The sequence below is a fragment of the Nuphar pumila genome, chromosome 17, assembly GCF_984573655.1.
Source record: "Nuphar pumila chromosome 17, dmNupPumi1.hap1.1, whole genome shotgun sequence".
Lineage (NCBI taxonomy): Eukaryota > Viridiplantae > Streptophyta > Magnoliopsida > Nymphaeales > Nymphaeaceae > Nuphar > Nuphar pumila.
This window is the reverse complement of record NC_143265.1, coordinates 62,734,665-62,754,753: the sequence shown is the minus strand read 5'-3', so window position 1 is coordinate 62,754,753 and position 20,089 is coordinate 62,734,665. Positions and strand designations below refer to the sequence as shown.

The window sequence follows — 20,089 nt, the reverse complement described above, 5'->3', positions numbered from 1 at the left end:
AAGAGAGGCAACGACAGTGGCATATTTTCTTGATCGCGTGAAGTTCATTATAGATCAACTGGCAGACATAGGCAGTCCCGCAACAGATGAAGATGTATTTATCCAGACTCTTCGTGGATTCGGTGATGACCATAACATGTTTAAGGCTATGTATATGTGTCTTGAGAAAAGAGGTAATTTTGACAAACTTAGATCCGTGCCACTTGAATTTGAATCCAACTTTGGTATCTTATCCAAGAAAGAGGATTCTTATCCGAACCATGAGGTAATGATGGCTGCCACCTCAAACCGTGGATGTGGAAGAGGCTGAAATCAATATGATAACAGGAATGCAAGGATTCTTCCCAATTGAAATGTTCCTAATCCAAATGGAAATCGTCAGAATGTAACATGTCAGATGTGTGGAAAGCAGGGATATTCATGTTCTAATTGTTATCGAAGATATGTTCCAACATATTGTCCTCCTATAGTTACTTATCCAACACGTTTTCGTCAGTTTGCACCACGGGTCAACAGTATGACAGGGGGAAGAGGTCCACAAGCAGCAACCTATAATGCAGCTGTTGGGCTTGGATCCTCCTTCTCTCCATGACAGACTCAGGATATGAACTCCTCGAGTGCAGCCTTTTCCCAGGTTGGCATGCATGGCATTAAAAATTCTTATGGTTCACCATGGATAACAGGGAAATATCATTAGCCCACGCCCCCTATTGGTTCTCAGTGGCCTATTAGTTCAGATCAGCCCACCTGTAGAGCTTCTTTCACTCCTCCAACCATATAGCTGAGTGCTTGGTTTCTAGATTTAGGTGCAACACATCATGTCACCGGTGTTGCAGGTAAACTCTCAAATCTTGTTCCTTATCGCGGTAGTGGAAAAATAGTCACTGGTGATAGAAAAGCACATTCCATTACCCACATTGGAACTGCCACCATTTACACTTCCCATGATCTGTTTCATCTCTCAAATACGTTTCTTGTTCCTAACCATAAGTGTAATCTTGTTTTTGTGTCTCAACTTTTTGATTAATCTAACTGTAGTATTTCTTTCTCTTCTTCTTCCGTCTCTGTAAAGGATATTCATACGAAGCGAAACCTCGTTGAAGGAAAAAGATGCAGAGAGTTATATGTTCTCAATGAAGCTCCTGTTGGTCGTCCTCAAGTTTTAATGTTAGATGAAGTCGTCCTCAATAATGATGTTTTATTATGACACAAGGGATTGGGTCACTGCAATTCTACCTTTCTTGATATTTTATGTAATAAAGGGCTTATTCCCTTAAAGAATGAGTCCAACGGTCGTTCTTTGTCATGTATTCAGTGTCAAGTATGTAAGAGCTATGATCTCCTATTCAATATTTCTAATAAAAGAGCTCCATTTCCTCTTGAGTTAATAGATTTTGATGTTTTGGATCCAACACCCGTGATGTCCTTATCTAGATCTCGTTTCTGTGTAATTTTTGTGGATGATTTCTCTCGTTATACATAGATCTATTTTTTGAAAACTAAAGATCAAGTATTGTCTGTCTTTTAAAAGTTTAAAACTCTCGTTGAAAATAAGTTTTCTAGCAAAATATTACGTTTCCATAATTATGGTGGTGGTGAATATGTGTCTGCAACTTTTTCTAATTACCTCGATGATAATGGAATCAAACGTGAGCTGTCTTGTTTGAGAACCTCTCAGCAAAACGGGGTTGCTGTGAGAAAGCACCGACATATATCTGAAACAACACTCACTCATATAGAGGAATCCCAAATTCAGTTGAGTCTATGGACGGGGGCTTTTCACACAACCACCTTTTTGATTAACCGCATGCCTCTCACTCCTCTTGGAGGATATTAACCCTATTTTATGCTTCATGGGCATCACCCTGGTTATTCTTTTTTAAGAACCTTTGGAAGTAGATGTTTTGTGCACATTCATAATTCCCTCCATGATAAGTTTTTACCTAAGGCTCAAGTATGCAAATTTGTTGGATATGATGATGTATACAAAGAATTACAAAATTTTTCCAAACTTGGGAAATGTTGAATTTTAGATATGTGAGGATGGCCAAGTCTTTTGTACCATAAATCTAATTCTAATTTCTGAACATTATAACAAAAAGCATTCTTGGGCAATTCCAAAAGTCCATGTAATATAGTGCACCTTCTTTATGGCCTTCCCTAATCAGCTTCCTTGACTAGCGATCCTGTACCCAACAATCATGAGAAGAGAAGGATATATTACATCTATAGTCAGCTATTTGTGAAACAGATAAGAGATTCAAATTTAGTTTAGGGATGTATCTAACTTCTGGAATAATTTTTTTTTTATATTTTTGAAAAGTTTCAAAACATCCTACTCCTTTAATTTCAAGGGATGTACCATCGGCTGTAAAAACCTTTGACATACTTGAGTTATTTTTAAGACATTCGGATAGGCTATCGACATTTGGGGTCATGTGAAAAGAAGCACCAGAATCTAAAAGCTAAGGAAAGTTACCTGGATCGGAGAGAGATGCAACAACTGCTCCAGTTGAGGCTTCAGTTGAAGATGATACCTCTTTGAGAAGAGGTTGAAGAATTTCCATCAATTGAGCTATAGAAACAGGTGCATCTTGATCTTTTGTCTCAGATTCAACAGATGCAACTCTTTTTTCGTCTCTTCTTTTTAACTTTGGACATTAAAGTCTATAGTGCCCCGGTTCATGACAGTGATGACAAATGACTTTTCTTTTGTCAAAGTCACTATTTTGTTTTCCAAAATGAGGCGGCCTATAAGTGCGTGTATGATTTCCAGGTTTACACACTGCTAGAATAAAATCATCATCAACTTTAGAAGTATTTTTTCTGAGCCTATTCTCCTTCATGGTAAGCTCTTCGATAATATCGACAATAGAAGGAATTTTTCCACGATGTAAAAGGGCCGATTTGGTGGATTCGAACTCCGGCCTCAAACTATTCACAAACTGATAGAAATGTTCCATATCGAGTTGCTTTTGGCGAAGCTCGATATCTTCGACACAATTCCATTTGGGCTCAAGAAGAGCCAACTCTTCTCAAAGTTCAGACAACTCATTGTAATATTCTCGAATGGTTTTGTCTTTTTGAGTCATTGTCCGAACTTTGTCTTGTAAATTGCACACATGTGCAATGTCTTTGAGGGAATACATATTTTTGAGATATTCTCAAGCTTTATCGGCATGCTCGAATTTAGCAAGACTAGAGCATTTTTTAATGTCTACGCTATTTATTAGCCATGACATAATTTTTGCATGCCTTATCCTCCATTCTTTTCATAAGTGGCTAACACCTTGCTCTTCTTCTCTTCCGTTAGAGGAACCTCTTTATCACCCTCTTTCTTGGTAAGTGATAATTTAGGTTCCGAATCGAAACCATCCACTATACCCCATAATCCTTTTCCCCAAATATGGTGCTTCATGATCAAAGCCCACATTACGTAATTAGTATCGTTTAGCTTTATGGGTATGATGGTGATCTTATCATTGTCATCCATCTTTTACAAGGGTAAGAGAGGAATAGACGAGAGAAGAGGAAAATAAAAGAGTAGATAAAAGAGTAAGAGAAAAGAACCAAACAAATTTTTGTAGCGCAAGTCTTCCTTTCTTCAAACAAATCTTCTTGAGCCAAGAACAAGGTGATGAAACACTTTTTGCAAATGAGGCATGGAAATCAAGGCGGAAGCACTTCAAGATCTACGGTTTCCGTTGCTCTGATACCATGTAATGAAATAGTGGTCTTCCACAAAAGCACTTGAGTCTATCAAAAGAATGTCTAAAAGACACTTCATGCAAAACCCATGAAAGGGTATAAAGGGAAGAATACAATAATAAAATAAAAATCTTTATTAATAAACAAAATGCTTAAAAAGCATTGAATTACATTCTTGAGGGGAACACCCCTATTTATACAAAATGGGAGAGGAGGAGAGCTCATTTTGAGCTCTCCTTAGAGTCGATATAGCCGTTGGACAAGGGTCCAATGACTATATTGTAGTCAAGTTCCAACTAGGAACTTGACTAAACAGTATATCTAGTTCAAGTTGAACTAGATATTTAAAAAATAGTAAATAAAGAAAAGAAAAATAATAAAGAGAAAAAATATATATAATAATATATTATTATTATTCTATATATACATATGTTACACTTTATTTTTAACAAACCCTCTAGGCCCGGAACATATCAACTCATTAATTACATTAAGCAAAACATGACAACATGTATATCAAATGTAAGAACTCAAAGGAGTTTACAATAAATGAGAAATTAATTAAATTCATACAAAACACACAAGACAACCAATATGAAAGAAATCTAAATATTGTCAACATATATATCCAACATGCAATAAAAGCATATTCAATGCACATAATAATGCATGAAAAATTCTCAATGTATAAAATTTTCCATACTGGAAAAAACGAGCAATTGAACGAATTAGAAAGTTCATTGAGGGATTTTAAAAATCTCACATAACAAAAGGAATGATATTTGCAAATCTCACGACCAATTTGCTCACCATAAGCAACCACCTCTTTGCCCTCTCACTCAAAATCCTCAAAATTCAAGTGTATCACCGCACAGGGCAAGAGATCAAACATAAATGTCAGCAATAACCATACCAGTGACCATGCACTAGCAATACTAGTTATCTGACAATATAAACCAACTACAACCACAAGCGGTGCACATCTCTCACCTCGCAAATGATTGTAAAACTGCAAATAAATAGTCAACAACGACCTTGTTCATGTCATCTCCTTGAAGTGCGATCTCCTTTCCATTGGCATTCTTGGTGAGGACTAGCTTTGGTTCCTTCTTGGTTCCATCGGCTAATCCCCATAGTCTTTTACCCCAAGTACGGTGCTTCATCATGGAAGCCCACATCATGTAGTTGGAGTCGTTAAGCTTCACGAGAATGGTGGTGATAAACTCTTTGTCCTCCATAATGATGGCAAAGAAATGAGAGTGAAAGGAAAAGGGAAAGAAGGAGAATAAGGATGGTGGATAGCAAGGCTTCACTAACACCACAAGCTCAGATCCACAGGAACACCTCGATCACTAGTATTTCAAGAATAAAAAGCTCAAGGCTCTGATACCATGTAATGAAGTAGAGAGAGAGACCACATTGGCACAAGAGCCAAAGAGAATACTCAAAACTTAAATAAAGAATTTTATCAAGGATAAAATGTACAAAGAATGGATACAAACTTAAATTAAAGAATTCTATTAGGATTCAAAATTTTAAAAAAATAAAGAATTTTATCAGGGATAAAATGTACGAAGAATGCATACATTTGAAAAGGGCACAAGAGCCAAAGAGCACACTCGAAACTTAAAAAAAATAAAGAATTTTATCAAGGATAACATGTACAAAGAATGTATACAAACTTAAATAAAGAATTTTATTAGGATTCGAAACATAAAAAAAACAAAGAATTTTATCAGGGATAAAATGTAGGAAGAATGCATACATTTGAAAAGGGCACAAGAGCCAAAGAGCACACTCGAAACTTAAAAAGAATAAAGAATTTTATCAGGGATAAAATGTACGAAGAATGCATACATTTGAAAAGGGCACAAGAGCCAAAGAGCACACTCGAAACTTAAAAAGAACAAAGAATTTTATCAGGGATAAAATGTACAAAGAATGGATACATTTGAAAAGCGGCACTGGACACATTAGACACTGTAATGGGCAGATCTCCTTGGTTTGAAGAGTAAAACAAAGCACCAAAAAAGAAAAGATGAAAAAAAGGTTCCCAAGCCGAACTGCACATTACCCATGACATAAGAGAGACCAATGTATCTGTAGCACATTGTCTATGATATAGCAAACACCTATTATATCCTAACACTATTATATACATAATATATAATATATAGACAAGCATACACATGTACTTATACATATTTAAATGTATAAGTATTCATACATATGTATGTATTCATATAGAGGCTAGATACCATTCTATGGCATCTATAACAACTGAAGTAACATGAATTCAACATCTCTTACTTCTCTCCCTCAAGGGCCTAGCAAGTCTATATTGTATTGTGACAACCACAGTGCGATCTTCGTATCTGTGATTCTGATTCAATATAACAAAACCAAGCATATCAAAATTGGCAAGCATTTTGTTCATGAGAAGGTAGAAAATCCGGCGATTGAGCTTTGATTCATGGGGATAGGGTCACTGGTTACCAACATCATGACTATCTCTTCGACTTCAATATGGCACAATGATCATTAAAAGCAAATTTATCGTCCTAGACCATGCTCGGTTTGATGGGGGTGAGATATTCCAACAATCAGCGAGGGATAGAAAAGTAATTTTTTTCTTTTATTTTGTGTATTCTTATTAATTTTGCATTATCTTGTGCTTGCAATACTCAGCTAATATAGTTATTCTTATAATGTACGCTTGGGGGCGTTAGAGACTTCTATTACAAATACAATGAGGCACATTCCTAATGAAAACAGTTTGGGGAACTTTCAAGGAAATGTGTACTCATCTTTCTGTTCCACCTCTCTATAACTCTTGTGTGCAGCCATTATGGAATGTGTGCATCATAGAAGATTCAAATTTGATAGTCTGTTGGTAACTCCCCTATCAACCCTGTTATTCTGGGTGAGAGTTTGTTCTACAATGACCATGGTAAACTGGAGTATTGTGGATCATGAGCTGCAGCATGCTGGTCGTGATGCAAACGAGTGGATCTTCTAACTTTGAGTTGGATGTTGTGAATCTCCTGTAACTTTATTTTGTTTTATGTATTCTTTTCTGTGATATGTATACTCACTTCATAAATCTTTATGCCGCATGAATTTTTCAATTACATGAAAAGGAGCTCTCTCTCTCTCACCCGTGTGCACACCATTAGTACTTAGCTTGATCTTGATATCCTATGCTAATAGTACAACCGCTATCTAGAGTTCGTATTTACTAGTACATTAAATGATTAATTTGAATGGATCAGGATGAATAGCAGTATGCCCAGGGTTTTCTATATGATGCTAGGTTAGAAATTTAATCAATTATTTTGGTTCTTTTTCTCAAATGTTATAACTGCTCCTGCAGAAAAGTGCAGCATATCTTTGTACTGTCTATCCAGCCATATGTTATTGGGATGAGATATTCCATTCAGGTTAGAGTTGAGGACAGACTGATCATGTCAGTTCATGGAGTTTGTATCCCAAGTAACCGGTGCATGCACACACACCCTTGCTTATTATCTGTAGCCATTGATTTTCTAGATTTTAAGGATGTTGCTTCATAATCATGTACAGTTTTTTACATTATGCTTTGGCTATGTCATGAATGCTACTTGTGCTATTAATCAAAATTTCCGTTTCTAGCAGTTTATAGTCACATACACTTGCCTTGATCTCCATCTGTATGTGATATACCATCCGTTCCTGCTAAGCTTTCACTATCCTTTTAGTTACAAACTGGACAGCAATATCATTGCCTTCTACTTCTGATCTTGTAGATACTTTTTTTTTGGTTAAATTCTTACCAGTTGAATTGTTTAAGCATACATGCAGGTACAAGTTTAAGTTTCAAATACCATCTTACTTTTCACTGGTTATTCGAAGGTACTAATTGTGTATCTTGTGGATCCTCTTTATTTTGTCATTTAACCATATGCAACTGGATGCACACATGTTGGAAAACTTCCTGTCAATTGGATCATAATAAAAGAAAATTTGTTGTTCTTATCAAAGTCTTGAAGTTTGTAAATTAGATTTAATCTTATTGACGATTCATTGATACCAGTCCTAGTTATGCTTTATTTTCATGTTATATTGTGGATAGCCTCTCGGATATGCACTAGTTTTTAAGCTTTGAAAATCATGGGACTGCCACTCCTACGAACAAAGAACCTTTCTTCTTCTCCAACAAGGGATACTTTTTGCAAGATCACACACCTCTATCAGAATTCCCTTTTGCCTCCGTACCTCCCGCGCTCCCTTGAACACAAGCAAAACTTGCCTTGGTGGAGTAAAACCCCACCAATGCTCATGACCACAAGAAAAAGAAGTAAATAATGAGAAATCTACACGAAAACTAATTAAAAACAAAGAAATGATAGGAAATAAAATGAAATAATGAGAAAAGAGAGGAGCGAGCATGCACTACGGGCTTAGGTAACCATCCTTACAAGCTTTTCAGTGAGCACAAGCACTCCAACACGGTATAATTGGATTTTGGAAGATTTCCTACCTCATATCTGGATATTATGAGATATTTCTAGGATTTTTGACTCAGTCTAAATAAACTTGGGTTTTCCTAAGGTTTAATACCAAGAAAACCTAAGATGGAGAGAGGGCTAAACCTAATATCTAAAGCTGATAGGGTAATTGTGTGGTTTGAAACCTAGATTTAGACAATTCACAATTTTCCTAACATGGTATCAGAGCCAAGAAAATTTTCTTGGTATTTTGCCTCTTTGGGTCTTGGGACTCTTTGGTTCGAGCTCGTGCTTCATGAAGGAATCATGATCAATGTATGACTTGGATTCAAGAGAGATCTTGATCCAATATTTATCTTAAATCTCTCTGTATATATATATATATATATATATATATATGATTATTTTTACTTGAGTTGTCTATCTCATGCATTACACATGAGAAAACACTCATTTTTCTTATCTTTGAAAAATCATTTTACTTTTTAAAGCTAAACCTTTAAATGCTTTTCAAATTTATTGTTGGAAAAAGATCTTTATTAAATGTTTTATAAGGTTTATATTATTTATTTGACTTTGTGAAATGCTATTTATATATGTGGCTTCTATAATATCTAGTTTGAATCTTAGGTTTTTGAACACTCTTTATTTAATATGTACATATTTGATCTAGTGTTCTTGAGCATGTGTTTTTGGCAGTTAGATGCTTTATTTGAGCACTTCGTGGTGTAAATTTCAAAATATGTCTTTATGTATGACCTCAAATTCTTGTGTTTTCGTTTTTAAGGGTTGTTATCTTTTGTTGAAGCTATTCCTTGTGATCATGACTTAGAAACTTGTGGTATTTATGTTGAACTCCTCTATGGGGTTTATGATTGCATTCTAAATATACATTTTTAAAAAAAATTATCAAGAATATTTGTGTTATTGTGTGCTCTTTTGTGTGTATCCCCTTTGTGGGACCGTCCATAGTGACCACTTTTATGCTTGTCCACTTTTGGTTTTGAATAGGCTTTTGCTTATGATCGAAGATTCCTTGATTCTTCACATAGATCTATAGGATCATATTGTTCTTTGGATATTATAATGTCTTTCTTTATGCATTCTTTGTGAGCTTAATGAAATTCTCTCTCTCTCTTTATATATATTTATTTATTTATTTAAAAAGTGTACTTTATCAGCCTTAGTGGCTTATATTTTCTTGCCTTCTTGGCATGTGTTTGTGCCCTTAGTGGCCTTGAATGTAGATTTGTGATAATTAAGAAAATATATCCATGTGTCTACTATAATCATCAACAAATATAACATAATATGACACTCCTCCTTTAGACATTACCGATGCCGGTTCCCATACATCCAAATGTATTAACTCAAATGATTCCTTAGAGAAAAAATTGTTTGAACCATAAGGTAGGGATTTCATTGTTTTGAGAATGCAATCTTTACAAACCAAATTTTTTCGATTACAATTTTCAAGAAATGAAAACAAATGTAATTCAGACATACTAGTATTTCCTAATCTCCTATGCCAATTCTCTATATCTTTCTTTTCAACAAAATTACATTAAGTTTGATTTGGCAAGTGTAGGTTGTCCATGAAATAGAGATCCCCTCTTCTATGGCCTCGCTCAATCGCCCCCTCAGACTGGAGATCCTGGACCAAGCAACCACTAGATGAAAATGAGATCTTGCATCCTTGATCGGTAATTTGAGAAACCAATAAAATATTTAAATTTAATTTTGGTACTATTCTAACATTTAGGACAAAAGTTTTAAGAATTTTTAGAAAAATCATTTAAAGTATCAAAGCTTTTTTATTTTAAAGAAGTTTCATCGGCTGTAGATATATAGGAGTCATTAGGATTATCATAACATTTAGATAGCAGGGACTCATTAGGAGTCATATGAAATGAAGCGCCAGAATCAAGAATCTAAGAAGACTTGCCAAGATCAACACATGTGGACACCACTGCACCAAGGAGTGAAGAAGATTGATTTTTGAATAATGGTTGCAAAGTCTCCATTAATTGAGAAAGACATTGATCCAATGCTTTTTGAGCCTTCATCAATGCTACTTTTCTCGAACAAGGAACCCACATACGCCACCTTTTCTTCTCTTTAAGAAAAGAGGTTTGATGTGTTCAGGTTCGTTGCAAAAGTGACAAATTATCTTCTTCTTGTTCTCATAGTCATTGTGAGATCTTCCAAAATGAGGAGGCTTGTGTATAATTTCCGGGTCTTGGCATAGCTAACACAAAATCTTCATCTTTAGAGGAAGGTTTCTTTAGTCTATTTTCCTCCATAGTTCTTCAAGATTCTCTACAATAGAGAGAACACCACCTCTATGGAGAAGAGCGGAATTAGTACCCTTAAATTCGGGTCTAAGACCATTGATAAATTGGTAGAAATGCTCTGCCTTTACTTGTTTCTCACAAAGCTCTATGTCCATAGGACAATGCCATTGGCCTTAAGTAAGGCTAATTTGTCCCAAAGAAGGGATAAAGCATTGTAATATTCTTATATTGCTCATATCTCTTTGGGTCATAATCCTTACTTTGTTTTGTAAATTGCATACATGTCCAATATCTTTCAAGGAATACATGTCTTTAAGTTATTTTCATGCATCACTTGCATAGTCAAATTTTGCCAAGCTTGTACACTTTTTGATATATACACTATGAATGAGTCATGCCATGATTTTGGAATGTCCCATCTTCCATTCCTTTCATCTCTTCTCATGGTCGACAACGGCTTTGTTCTTGTCTTTCCCTTGAAGTGCAACTTCTTTTCTGTTGCCGCTTTTGGAGAGGACAAGTTTTGGCTCTTTTTCAGTGCCATCAACCAAGCCCTTTGCTCCAAATGTGAGACTTCACAATAGCAGCCCACATCAGATAATTGGTGTCATTAAGATTTATGGGAATTGAGGTGATTGACTCATGATAATGAGCAAGAAAACAAGATAAAAGAGAGGTAGATGACAAAGCTCCTTTGAACACCATTAACTCACGATCACACAATCCACAGGCTCACGTCCACCCAAACACTTTGTCCACAAGAATCAAGAGACCAAAACTCTGATACCATGTATTGAAGTATGATATGGGCCCACACACCTCATAAGAGGCACAAATACAAGCTACAAATGGACACAATCACAAGAGCTATTAAAGGGCTAACAAGAGGGCACACAGATACAAAATAAATATTTTTAATAATATTAAAAATGCACATAAAATGCATTGAGTTACAAGGGACAAGAGGTCCCATATATATAGACAAAACAAGAGAGAGAGAGAGACCACTTATAGCCGTTGGGGAGCTCCCAATGGTTATTGTGGTCAATGACCATTTTGCCCTTGACAAGAATAAAAAGGACAAACAAAACCCTAAAATATACATTCTAAAATAAGAAAGAATAAAAAGTATATATATTTATATATATACATAACATATATGTGTTCATATATATACACACTCAAATACATATTTTAACAAATGTGCTTGCGTGCATGTGTGGGAGTGCGTTTTAAAGGTGAATAATTTCATGGTTGCTTCCTATCACATTAGTTTTATCGAACATTGTAGAAGTAATGCTTCCATGAACATCCTTTTTTGTTCGCTTTTGTCCTTCAACTGCTTGGTATCCAAAACTGACATGGATAGCCTCAAGGTCTGTGTTCTAGCTGCTTAGTCACTGATCACGTTTCCTTGACTTTTACCTTTTGATTCCTTAATGATTTGAAGGAAGCTTGTATTTTTTTTATTTGGTCATATTGACTCCAAACTTGTCTTGGTTATTTCAGCCTTGCTGTGTTAGAAGGAATTGCTCTAAGCTTTGATCCAAATTACAAAGTTTTAAGTAGCGCGTACCCATGGATTGCTCGAAAAGTACTCACTGATGCTTCTCCAAGCATCAGGTCTACTCTTGAAACCCTCCTTTATAAGGTAAACTTCTTTCTGTTTTTTGTCTTATTGCAAAGATGATGTAAGCAATTGCCTTACAAGGTTCTTGTAAAGTAATACATTCAAATATAGGCTATGTAAAATAGTAAAATGTCTTTCTATGAATGATGATTCAATCCTTCAATTTTGTTGCTTTAGGGTGGCACGTTTAGAATTGACCGACTGGAGTCTTTGCTTACTGAGGTTAGTTCTCACACTGCTCACTAACATTTCAAGTTATATTTCTGGTGTACATGCGGTAAAACGGTTAATATGAATCATTGCCTCTTATAAACAATGAACTGGAAATGGAAGCAACTGTAACCAAGTAAAATTGAGCTAGGGAATTTATCAGTATGTAAAAGTGAGCTTGTATTTATCATTAACTTTGGGATGATTTTTTCTCTCTTATTAGTTGTATGTTGCTTTATTTGCATTGATAATGGAAGAACTTAGGGATTACGTGGTTCCCTTGTTAAGTAGAGTGGCCGGATTTTCTAAAATCTGTTCCAATTTCTCAAAGTACCCTCCTTGTCAGACATTATTTCCATTAATGTTCACTTTTCTGCTCGGGCATAATGTGACTCATTTGATTTTTGGTTAACCAGAACAGTGTGTGTTGTTAAAATGTAAAACTGTACATATATGTATATATAATAATATTATATTATTATATATATATATATAAATACATTTTTAATTTCTTTCTTTTCTGTATTTTTTTTCCTTTATTTTTATTTTTTGTCTTTATGTCATCTAGTTCAGTTTGAACTAGAATGACTGTTGCTAGTCAAGTCCTGTCCAGACTTGACTAGCAATAGAGCTGTTGGACTGACACATTCCAACAGCTCTAAATAGAACTGTTGGACTGTGCCCAACAGCTCTATTGAGTCCTCTTTCAGCTGTGTATATAAAGGGGTGCAGGCCCTCTTGTATTTCACTCCAATGCTTCTTAAGCAATTGGTTTTTCATATCAATAAAGAATACATTTTTATTTTTATTTTGTTTCCAGTTATACCCTTTTTAAGGGTTATGCTTTAGTGTCATTCTTGACACTTGCTCTTGTTAATCAAAGCTCGTGTTTCGAAGATCCCCATTTCATTTCATGGTATCAGAGCCGCAGAAGTACTAAATCTTGAGGAAAAGCTGCCTCGGTTTCCGTGCCCGTTTGCAAAAGTGTTCGCCACTTGAAGAGAAGTGTTTTATCACTTCATTGGAGAAGATTTCACATCTTGTTGTATTGTTTTTTTTTTTTCTTTCTTTCTCATTTTCCTTCTTGTTTCTCTTCTATCCCTATTCTTTCTCTCCTTGTAATCGATGGATGACAATGATAAAGTCACCATCATGCCTATGAAACTAAGCGATACGAACTATGTAACATGGGCTTCAATCATGAAGCACCATATATGGGGAAAAGGCTTATGGGGGATTGTGGATGGTTCCGATTCGGAACCTAAGCTATCTCTTACTAAAAAGGAGGGAGATAAAGACGTCCCTCTATCGGAAGAAGAGAAAATCAAGGCTATTGCCTCATACGAGAAGAAATGGAAAGAATGAAGAATATCTCATGCGAAGATAATGTCATGGCTTATCAATAGCGTTGACATTAAAAAATGCTCAAGTCTTGCCAAATTTGATCATGCCGATAAGGCATGGGAATACCTTAAGAATATGTATTCCCTTAAAGATATTGCACACGTGTGCAACCTCCAAGAAAAAGTTCGAATGATGACACAAGGAGACAAAACTATTCGTGAATATTACAATGGGTTGTCCGAACTTTGGGAAGAACTTTCCCTTTTAGAACCAAAGTGGCATTGTGCCGAAGACATCGAGCTTCGTCAGAAACAACTCGATGTTGAACATTTTTACCAGTTTATCACTGGATTAAGGCCGGAATTTGAAACCACTAAATCGGCCCTACTTCACCGGGGAAAAATTCCTTCTATTGTTGAAACTATTGAAGAGTTAACAATGGAAGAAAATCGTCTCCGGAAAGGTTCTTTAAAAATTGAAGATGATTCCGTTTTAGCCGTGTCTAGACCAGGGAATCATGTTCGATCATATAGGCCTCCTCACTTTAACCGACAAAATGGTGACTATGATAAGAAGAAAGTTATTTGTCATCACTGTCATGAACCGGGACACTACAGGCCACAATGTCCCAAACTTAAGGAGCTGACAGAAAAAAGAGCTGCAATTGCTGGATCGGAGCCTAAAGATCAGGATGCACCAGTTTCCCTGGCCCAACTAATGGAGATCCTTCAGCCTCTCATCAAAGGTGCCTCTTCCTCATCTGAAGCTTCAACCGGCGCAGCAGCCTCATCTTTTTCTGATTTAGGTAAAATTTCTTGGCTTCTTGACTCTGGTGCATCTTTTCATATGACCCCAAATAATCAAAGTCTATCCAAATGTGTTAAAAATAAAACAAGTGTGTCAAAGGTCTTTACTGCTGATGGGACTTTTCTTGAAATAGAAGGAATAGGAGATTTTGAAAAAATTTATAAAACAAAATTTTTTTTTATTCCAGAAATTAGACATGTTCCCAAATTAAATTTAAATCTTTTATCTGTATCTCAAATTTCTGATTATTGGTGTAATATTTCTTTTTCTTCTCATGGTTGTTGGGTACAGGATCGCCAGTCAGGCAAGCTGATTGGGGAAGGCCATAGAGAAGGAGGACTCTATTACATGGATTTTTTGGAAATGCCGAAGAAAGCTTTTTGTTATAATATTCAAAAAATAGAGTTGGAACTGTGGCATAAGAGACTTGGTCACCCACATATAGCCAAAATCCAACATTTTCCAAATCTAGGGAAATTTTGTAACTCTGAATCATTTGATTGTAAAGATTGTATTCTCGGCAAAATGAAAAGATTACCATTTCAGAACAGAACCTTTTTCTCTTCAAGACCACTTGAATTAATACACTCGGATGTTTGGGGTCCTGCACCAGTAATTTCTAAAGGAGGATTTGTTTACTATGTTATTTTTGTCGATGATTTCTCCCGACATACGTGGATGTACTTTCTCAAACATAAGTCTGAAGTATTTTCATACTTTCAAACTTTTCATAATATGGTTAAAAACAAATTTCAAAATGATATTACTATTTTTCGCACAGATTCAGGGGGAGAGTTTTTATCCACAGATTTTCAAAATTAGCTTAAATTGCATGGCATCACACATCAAAGATCTTGTCCTTATACACCTCAACAAAATGGACTGGCAGAACGAAAACATCGCCATATTATAGAAACCACTAGAACTTTATTAATAGCAAATCAAGTCCCTAAAGACTTTTGGGCAGAAGCTGCCTTAACTGCCACCTATCTCATTAATAGGATGCCATCTTCTTCGTTACAAAATATCACTCCCATTGAAAAACTTATGAACATTTCTCCAGATTACTCTAGATTAAGAATATTTGGGTGCAAATGTTTCATATTTACTGACAAAAATGATAAACTTTCCCCTCGTGCGATTCCCTGTGCTTTTTTAGGATATGCTGAAAACCAGAAAGGTTATAGATGTTTTGACTTCAAAAATAATAAACTATATGTGTCTAGAAATGTTTCCTTTCTTGAAAAGGAGAGCTTCTTTGATTTTAGAAAATTAAAAGACGTCACTGAGTACTCCTTTTTGCTAGATCTAACATCAACATCTGATGAATATGACCTTGATTGTAACTTTGATGATGATCCAAGAATTATTGATCTTAATGTTGAAAATGAAGAAGTTCATAGAGATACTAGTATTCAATATTCCAGGCGACAAGAGTCTAATACTCCATGTGCACTTGAGAAATATTCTAACATTCCAACTAGACAATCATCCCGAATCTCGAGGCCTCCAGAAAAGTTTGTATCATACGAGTCTTTCTCACCCACATATAGGGCAGTTATTGCATTAATTCACTCATATGAAGAACCATCCACATATTTTCAAGCAAAAAATGATATCAAATGGATAGAAGCCATGAAAGTTGAATTAGATGCACTTGAAAAGGCTTCTACATGGAATATTCAAGATCTTCCTCCAGGGAAGAACTATAGGATGTCGATGGGTTTATAAAATTAAAACCAAGAGTGATGGTACTCTTGAAAGATATAAAGCCCGTTTAGTAGCCAAAGGTTATGCCCAAGAATATGGGATTGATTATGAAGAAACCTTTGCTCCGGTGGCTCGTATGACTACTGTCCGAACCTTAATTGCCTTAGCTTCTATCAAAAAATAGTCTATTTTTCAAATGGATGTCAAAAATGCTTTTTTAAATGGAAAGCTAGTTGAAGAAGTATATATGGAACCCCCTCCTGGTCTAAGTATTCCTAAGGGTAAAGTCCTTCGCTTAGAAAAAGCTCTTTATGGACTTAAACAAGCACCAAAAGCTTGGTATGATAGGTTTAGTCGTGTTATGATTGATATTGGTTTTCAATTCTGTTTAACTGACACTGCTTTGTTTATTAAGAATTCTGATGCAGGGATCATTGTGCTTCTTCTCTATGTGGATGATATGATCATCACCGGAAGCGATAAACAGGGAGTTGAAACAATCAAAACACTTCTTAAATCTCATTTTGAAATGACTGATTTGGGCTTGTTGAGATATTTTTTAGGCATTGAAGTTGCTTATTCTCCTAGAGGATATTTATTATCTCAGACTAAATTTGCTTTTGATATTGTTTTCAGGTCTGGTATTACTGATGATAAGAAAGTTGACACTCCAGAAGTTGTTAATGTTAAAATGAAGATTGATGATGGAGAACTTCTTGCAGACCCTACTCCTTACAGACAGCTTGTCGGGGCACTTTCCTATCTATCCATTACCAGACCAGATATAGCACATGCTGTTCATACAGCAAGTCAATTTCAACATGCTCCTACTTCTGTTCATATGGGAGCAGTCATGCGTATTATCAGATACATCAAGTCCTCTCTTTCACGAGGACTTTTCTTATCTTCCTCCTCTTCTCTTGATTTAATTGCATATACTGATGCTGATTGGGGAGGTGATCCCAATAACAAACACTCAACCACTGGCTTTTGTGTCTTTTTAGGGGAATCATTAATCTCGTGGAGGTGTAAAAAGCAGCAGAATGTATCTCTCTCATCCACCGAAGCTGAATACAGAGCCATGGCAACCACGACCATGGAAGTAGTTTGGCTCCGACGACTGCTTGCTGACATGGGAGTTGAAGCAACAAAGGCTTCACAAATGTGTTGTGACAACAAAAGTGCGATCTACATTGCCAGTAACAGAACATTCCACGAACGCACCAAACACATCGAAATGGATTGTCACTACGTCAGAGAGGAATATCTACACGGGATAATTGATCTGCCATATGTCACTTCAGAATATCAGTTAGCAGACCTCTTTACAAAGCCTCTCGCTGCTCCCCGATTTCACTTTCTCTTAGACAAACTTTCGCTCATTGTACCGTAAGTTTGAGGGGGAGTGTTAAAATGTAAAACTGTACATATATGTATATATAATAATATTATATTATTATATATATATATAAATACATTTTTAATTTCTTTCTTTTCTGTATTTTTTTTCCTTTATTTTTATTTTTTGTCTTTATGTCATCTAGTTCAGTTTGAACTAGAATGACTGTTGCTAGTCAAGTCCTGTCCAGACTTGACTAGCAATAGAGCTGTTGGACTGACACATTCCAACAGCTCTAAATAGAGCTGTTGGACTGTGCCCAACAGCTCTATTGAGTCCTCTTTCAGCTGTGTATATAAAGGGGTGCAGCCCCTCTTGTATTTCACTCCAATGCTTCTTAAGCAATTGGTTTTTCATATCAATAAAGAATACATTTTTATTTTTATTTTGTTTCCAGTTATACCCTTTTTAAGGGTTATGCTTTAGTGTCATTCTTGACACTTGCTCTTGTTAATCAAAGCTCGTGTTTCGAAGATCCCCATTTCATTTCATGTGTAAACTTGTTTGCATAAAATGGCTAAGCATGTGACAGCATGCTTGGTCCATGAAGTTCCCAGTCACAGAAAAAGTGTTATATACATATTCTTCTATTATATATTTTTTTGTTTGACAAAAACAATGAATAACAACATTGTAAAGGTTAGGCTGATATTCTTGGCAAAAACTAGGATGGTTGTATCCATGGATCCTATTTTATATCCATGTGTCAAATTCCATTTTGTTCACACTAATATTCTTTGTGTTTGTGGCAGTCTCTCCGTTCTAGGACAGTTTTCGGAAGGAATGGTGCAGAAGAGGATGCTGACTCTAGGATGGCTGCAAGGCAGCTACTTTATTTTACTTTGAGTGAAAAGGTGCTGCTGATGCTGCATAAGTTTCTAATGATCATCATCATTACTGCTACTATTGCTACTCTAATTATTTTCAACCTCACCACTTATAACCATGCACTTATGTCTTGCAGGGTGAGTTTTTGAGGGATATACTCCTTACAGAAACAACAAAGGTAGATCTTTTGGTCTTTGCTTCTGTGGTATTTGGTAGTGTTTGTATATATTTAATTTCTTGTTGTCTATGTTAATGTTCATTTTAAACATCATGTTTTTTGAATGAATATGTAATAAAACAAGGTGTGCACAAATACAATGCCACTAAAGGGCTACAAGGTGCTCAATCACAAAAGCCAGTTATGGGCAAAATACACAAAGCCATAAAGGGCTAACACTCAAGATAATAAATATGATCTTTTATTAAGATTGAATGCAAACAAAATGCATAACATACAAGGGACTTGAAGTCCCATATTTATACACAAATAGGGAGTGAGGAGCTGCCAATATAGCTGTTGGGAACTCCCAAAGGCTAGAACTATAGCCGTTGGGGAGCCCCCAACGGCTATATTGTCGAGGACAATAATGCCCTTGAAAATATAGCAAAGGTTACCAATATAAAAATAGAAAAATAAAAAATATGAAAAGACAGTTTAGCCCCTAATGGGATGTTCCTATTACAAGGGTCAAAAGTCCAAAATATCCCTAGAGGGTACAACAAATTACAACCACAAACATAATATATATATATGTATATGTATATGTATACATATATATATACATAGAAAATATATATATATATATATATATATATATATATTATATGAACATATATATGTACAAGAAGCACACATGTCATATTCTAACACCTCCCCCTCAAACTCACGGAATGATAACCGAGAGTTTGCCAAGCAAAAAGTGAAATCTCTGAGACGTTAGCGCCTTAGTGAACAAATTTGTTTGTTGATACGCAGATGGTACATGTGATAATGAGATAGTCTTCTTCAGGAATTCTTCATGGACATAATGGCAATCCATTTCAATATGTTTTGTTCACTCATGAAATGTATGATTGCTTGCAATATAGACAACACTTTTGTTATCACAACATAGTCTTGAGGGTTCATTTATATAAACTCCAAAGTCTTCTAGTAACTGTCGCAACCAAGGTTGTTTGTATCGTACGATACACATCGTTACTATGGGATGTTCCAATATGATTCCCACCCGTATCTCTATACGGGTCTGTTGTGAAGACACCTTTGGAATAAGGTTCCTGGACAAACAACAGACAAAAGAGGAAGAGAAGGAGAAGATGGTGAATCTCAAACTGACGTCTTGCCCTATTGTGGGTGGCATTTTGCTATATGTATTAAGTTATGAAGGATTACAAGAATACCATTGATGTGATTGGGTATTTACAATGTGTTATAATTAATCATGATACAAGCTAGATCCAAATCCAGATCAGATCCGAAACATATTCTTAACATGCCCCTTCAAACTGAACATGGGAAAGAACCATAGACAATTTGGATTTTAAAAACCAATACCGATTCACGGGAGGCGCCTTGGTAAATAAATCTGCCACTTGATCTTCTCCCCAAATAAATATAGGGTGTATTTCCTTGGATTCAACTTTTTCTTTGACAAAATGTTGATCGATCACC

General features: G+C 35.7%; 1 protein-coding gene across 2 annotated transcripts in view; it reads left to right on the top strand.

Moving 5' to 3' along the window:
* LOC149812036 (Protein kinase superfamily protein) overlaps nucleotides 1-20,089 on the top strand; it is a 110,046-nt gene that overhangs the window by 74,188 nt on the left and 15,769 nt on the right. For both annotated transcript variants that reach the window (XM_089993160.1, XM_089993161.1), the window contains exons 14-18: nucleotides 7,549-7,599; nucleotides 11,999-12,140; nucleotides 12,297-12,341; nucleotides 18,342-18,443; nucleotides 18,554-18,595. In XM_089993160.1, coding sequence (XP_089849286.1) covers nucleotides 7,549-7,599; nucleotides 11,999-12,140; nucleotides 12,297-12,341; nucleotides 18,342-18,443; nucleotides 18,554-18,595 — 382 coding nt within the window. The remainder of the gene's footprint in view (nucleotides 1-7,548; nucleotides 7,600-11,998; nucleotides 12,141-12,296; nucleotides 12,342-18,341; nucleotides 18,444-18,553; nucleotides 18,596-20,089) is intronic.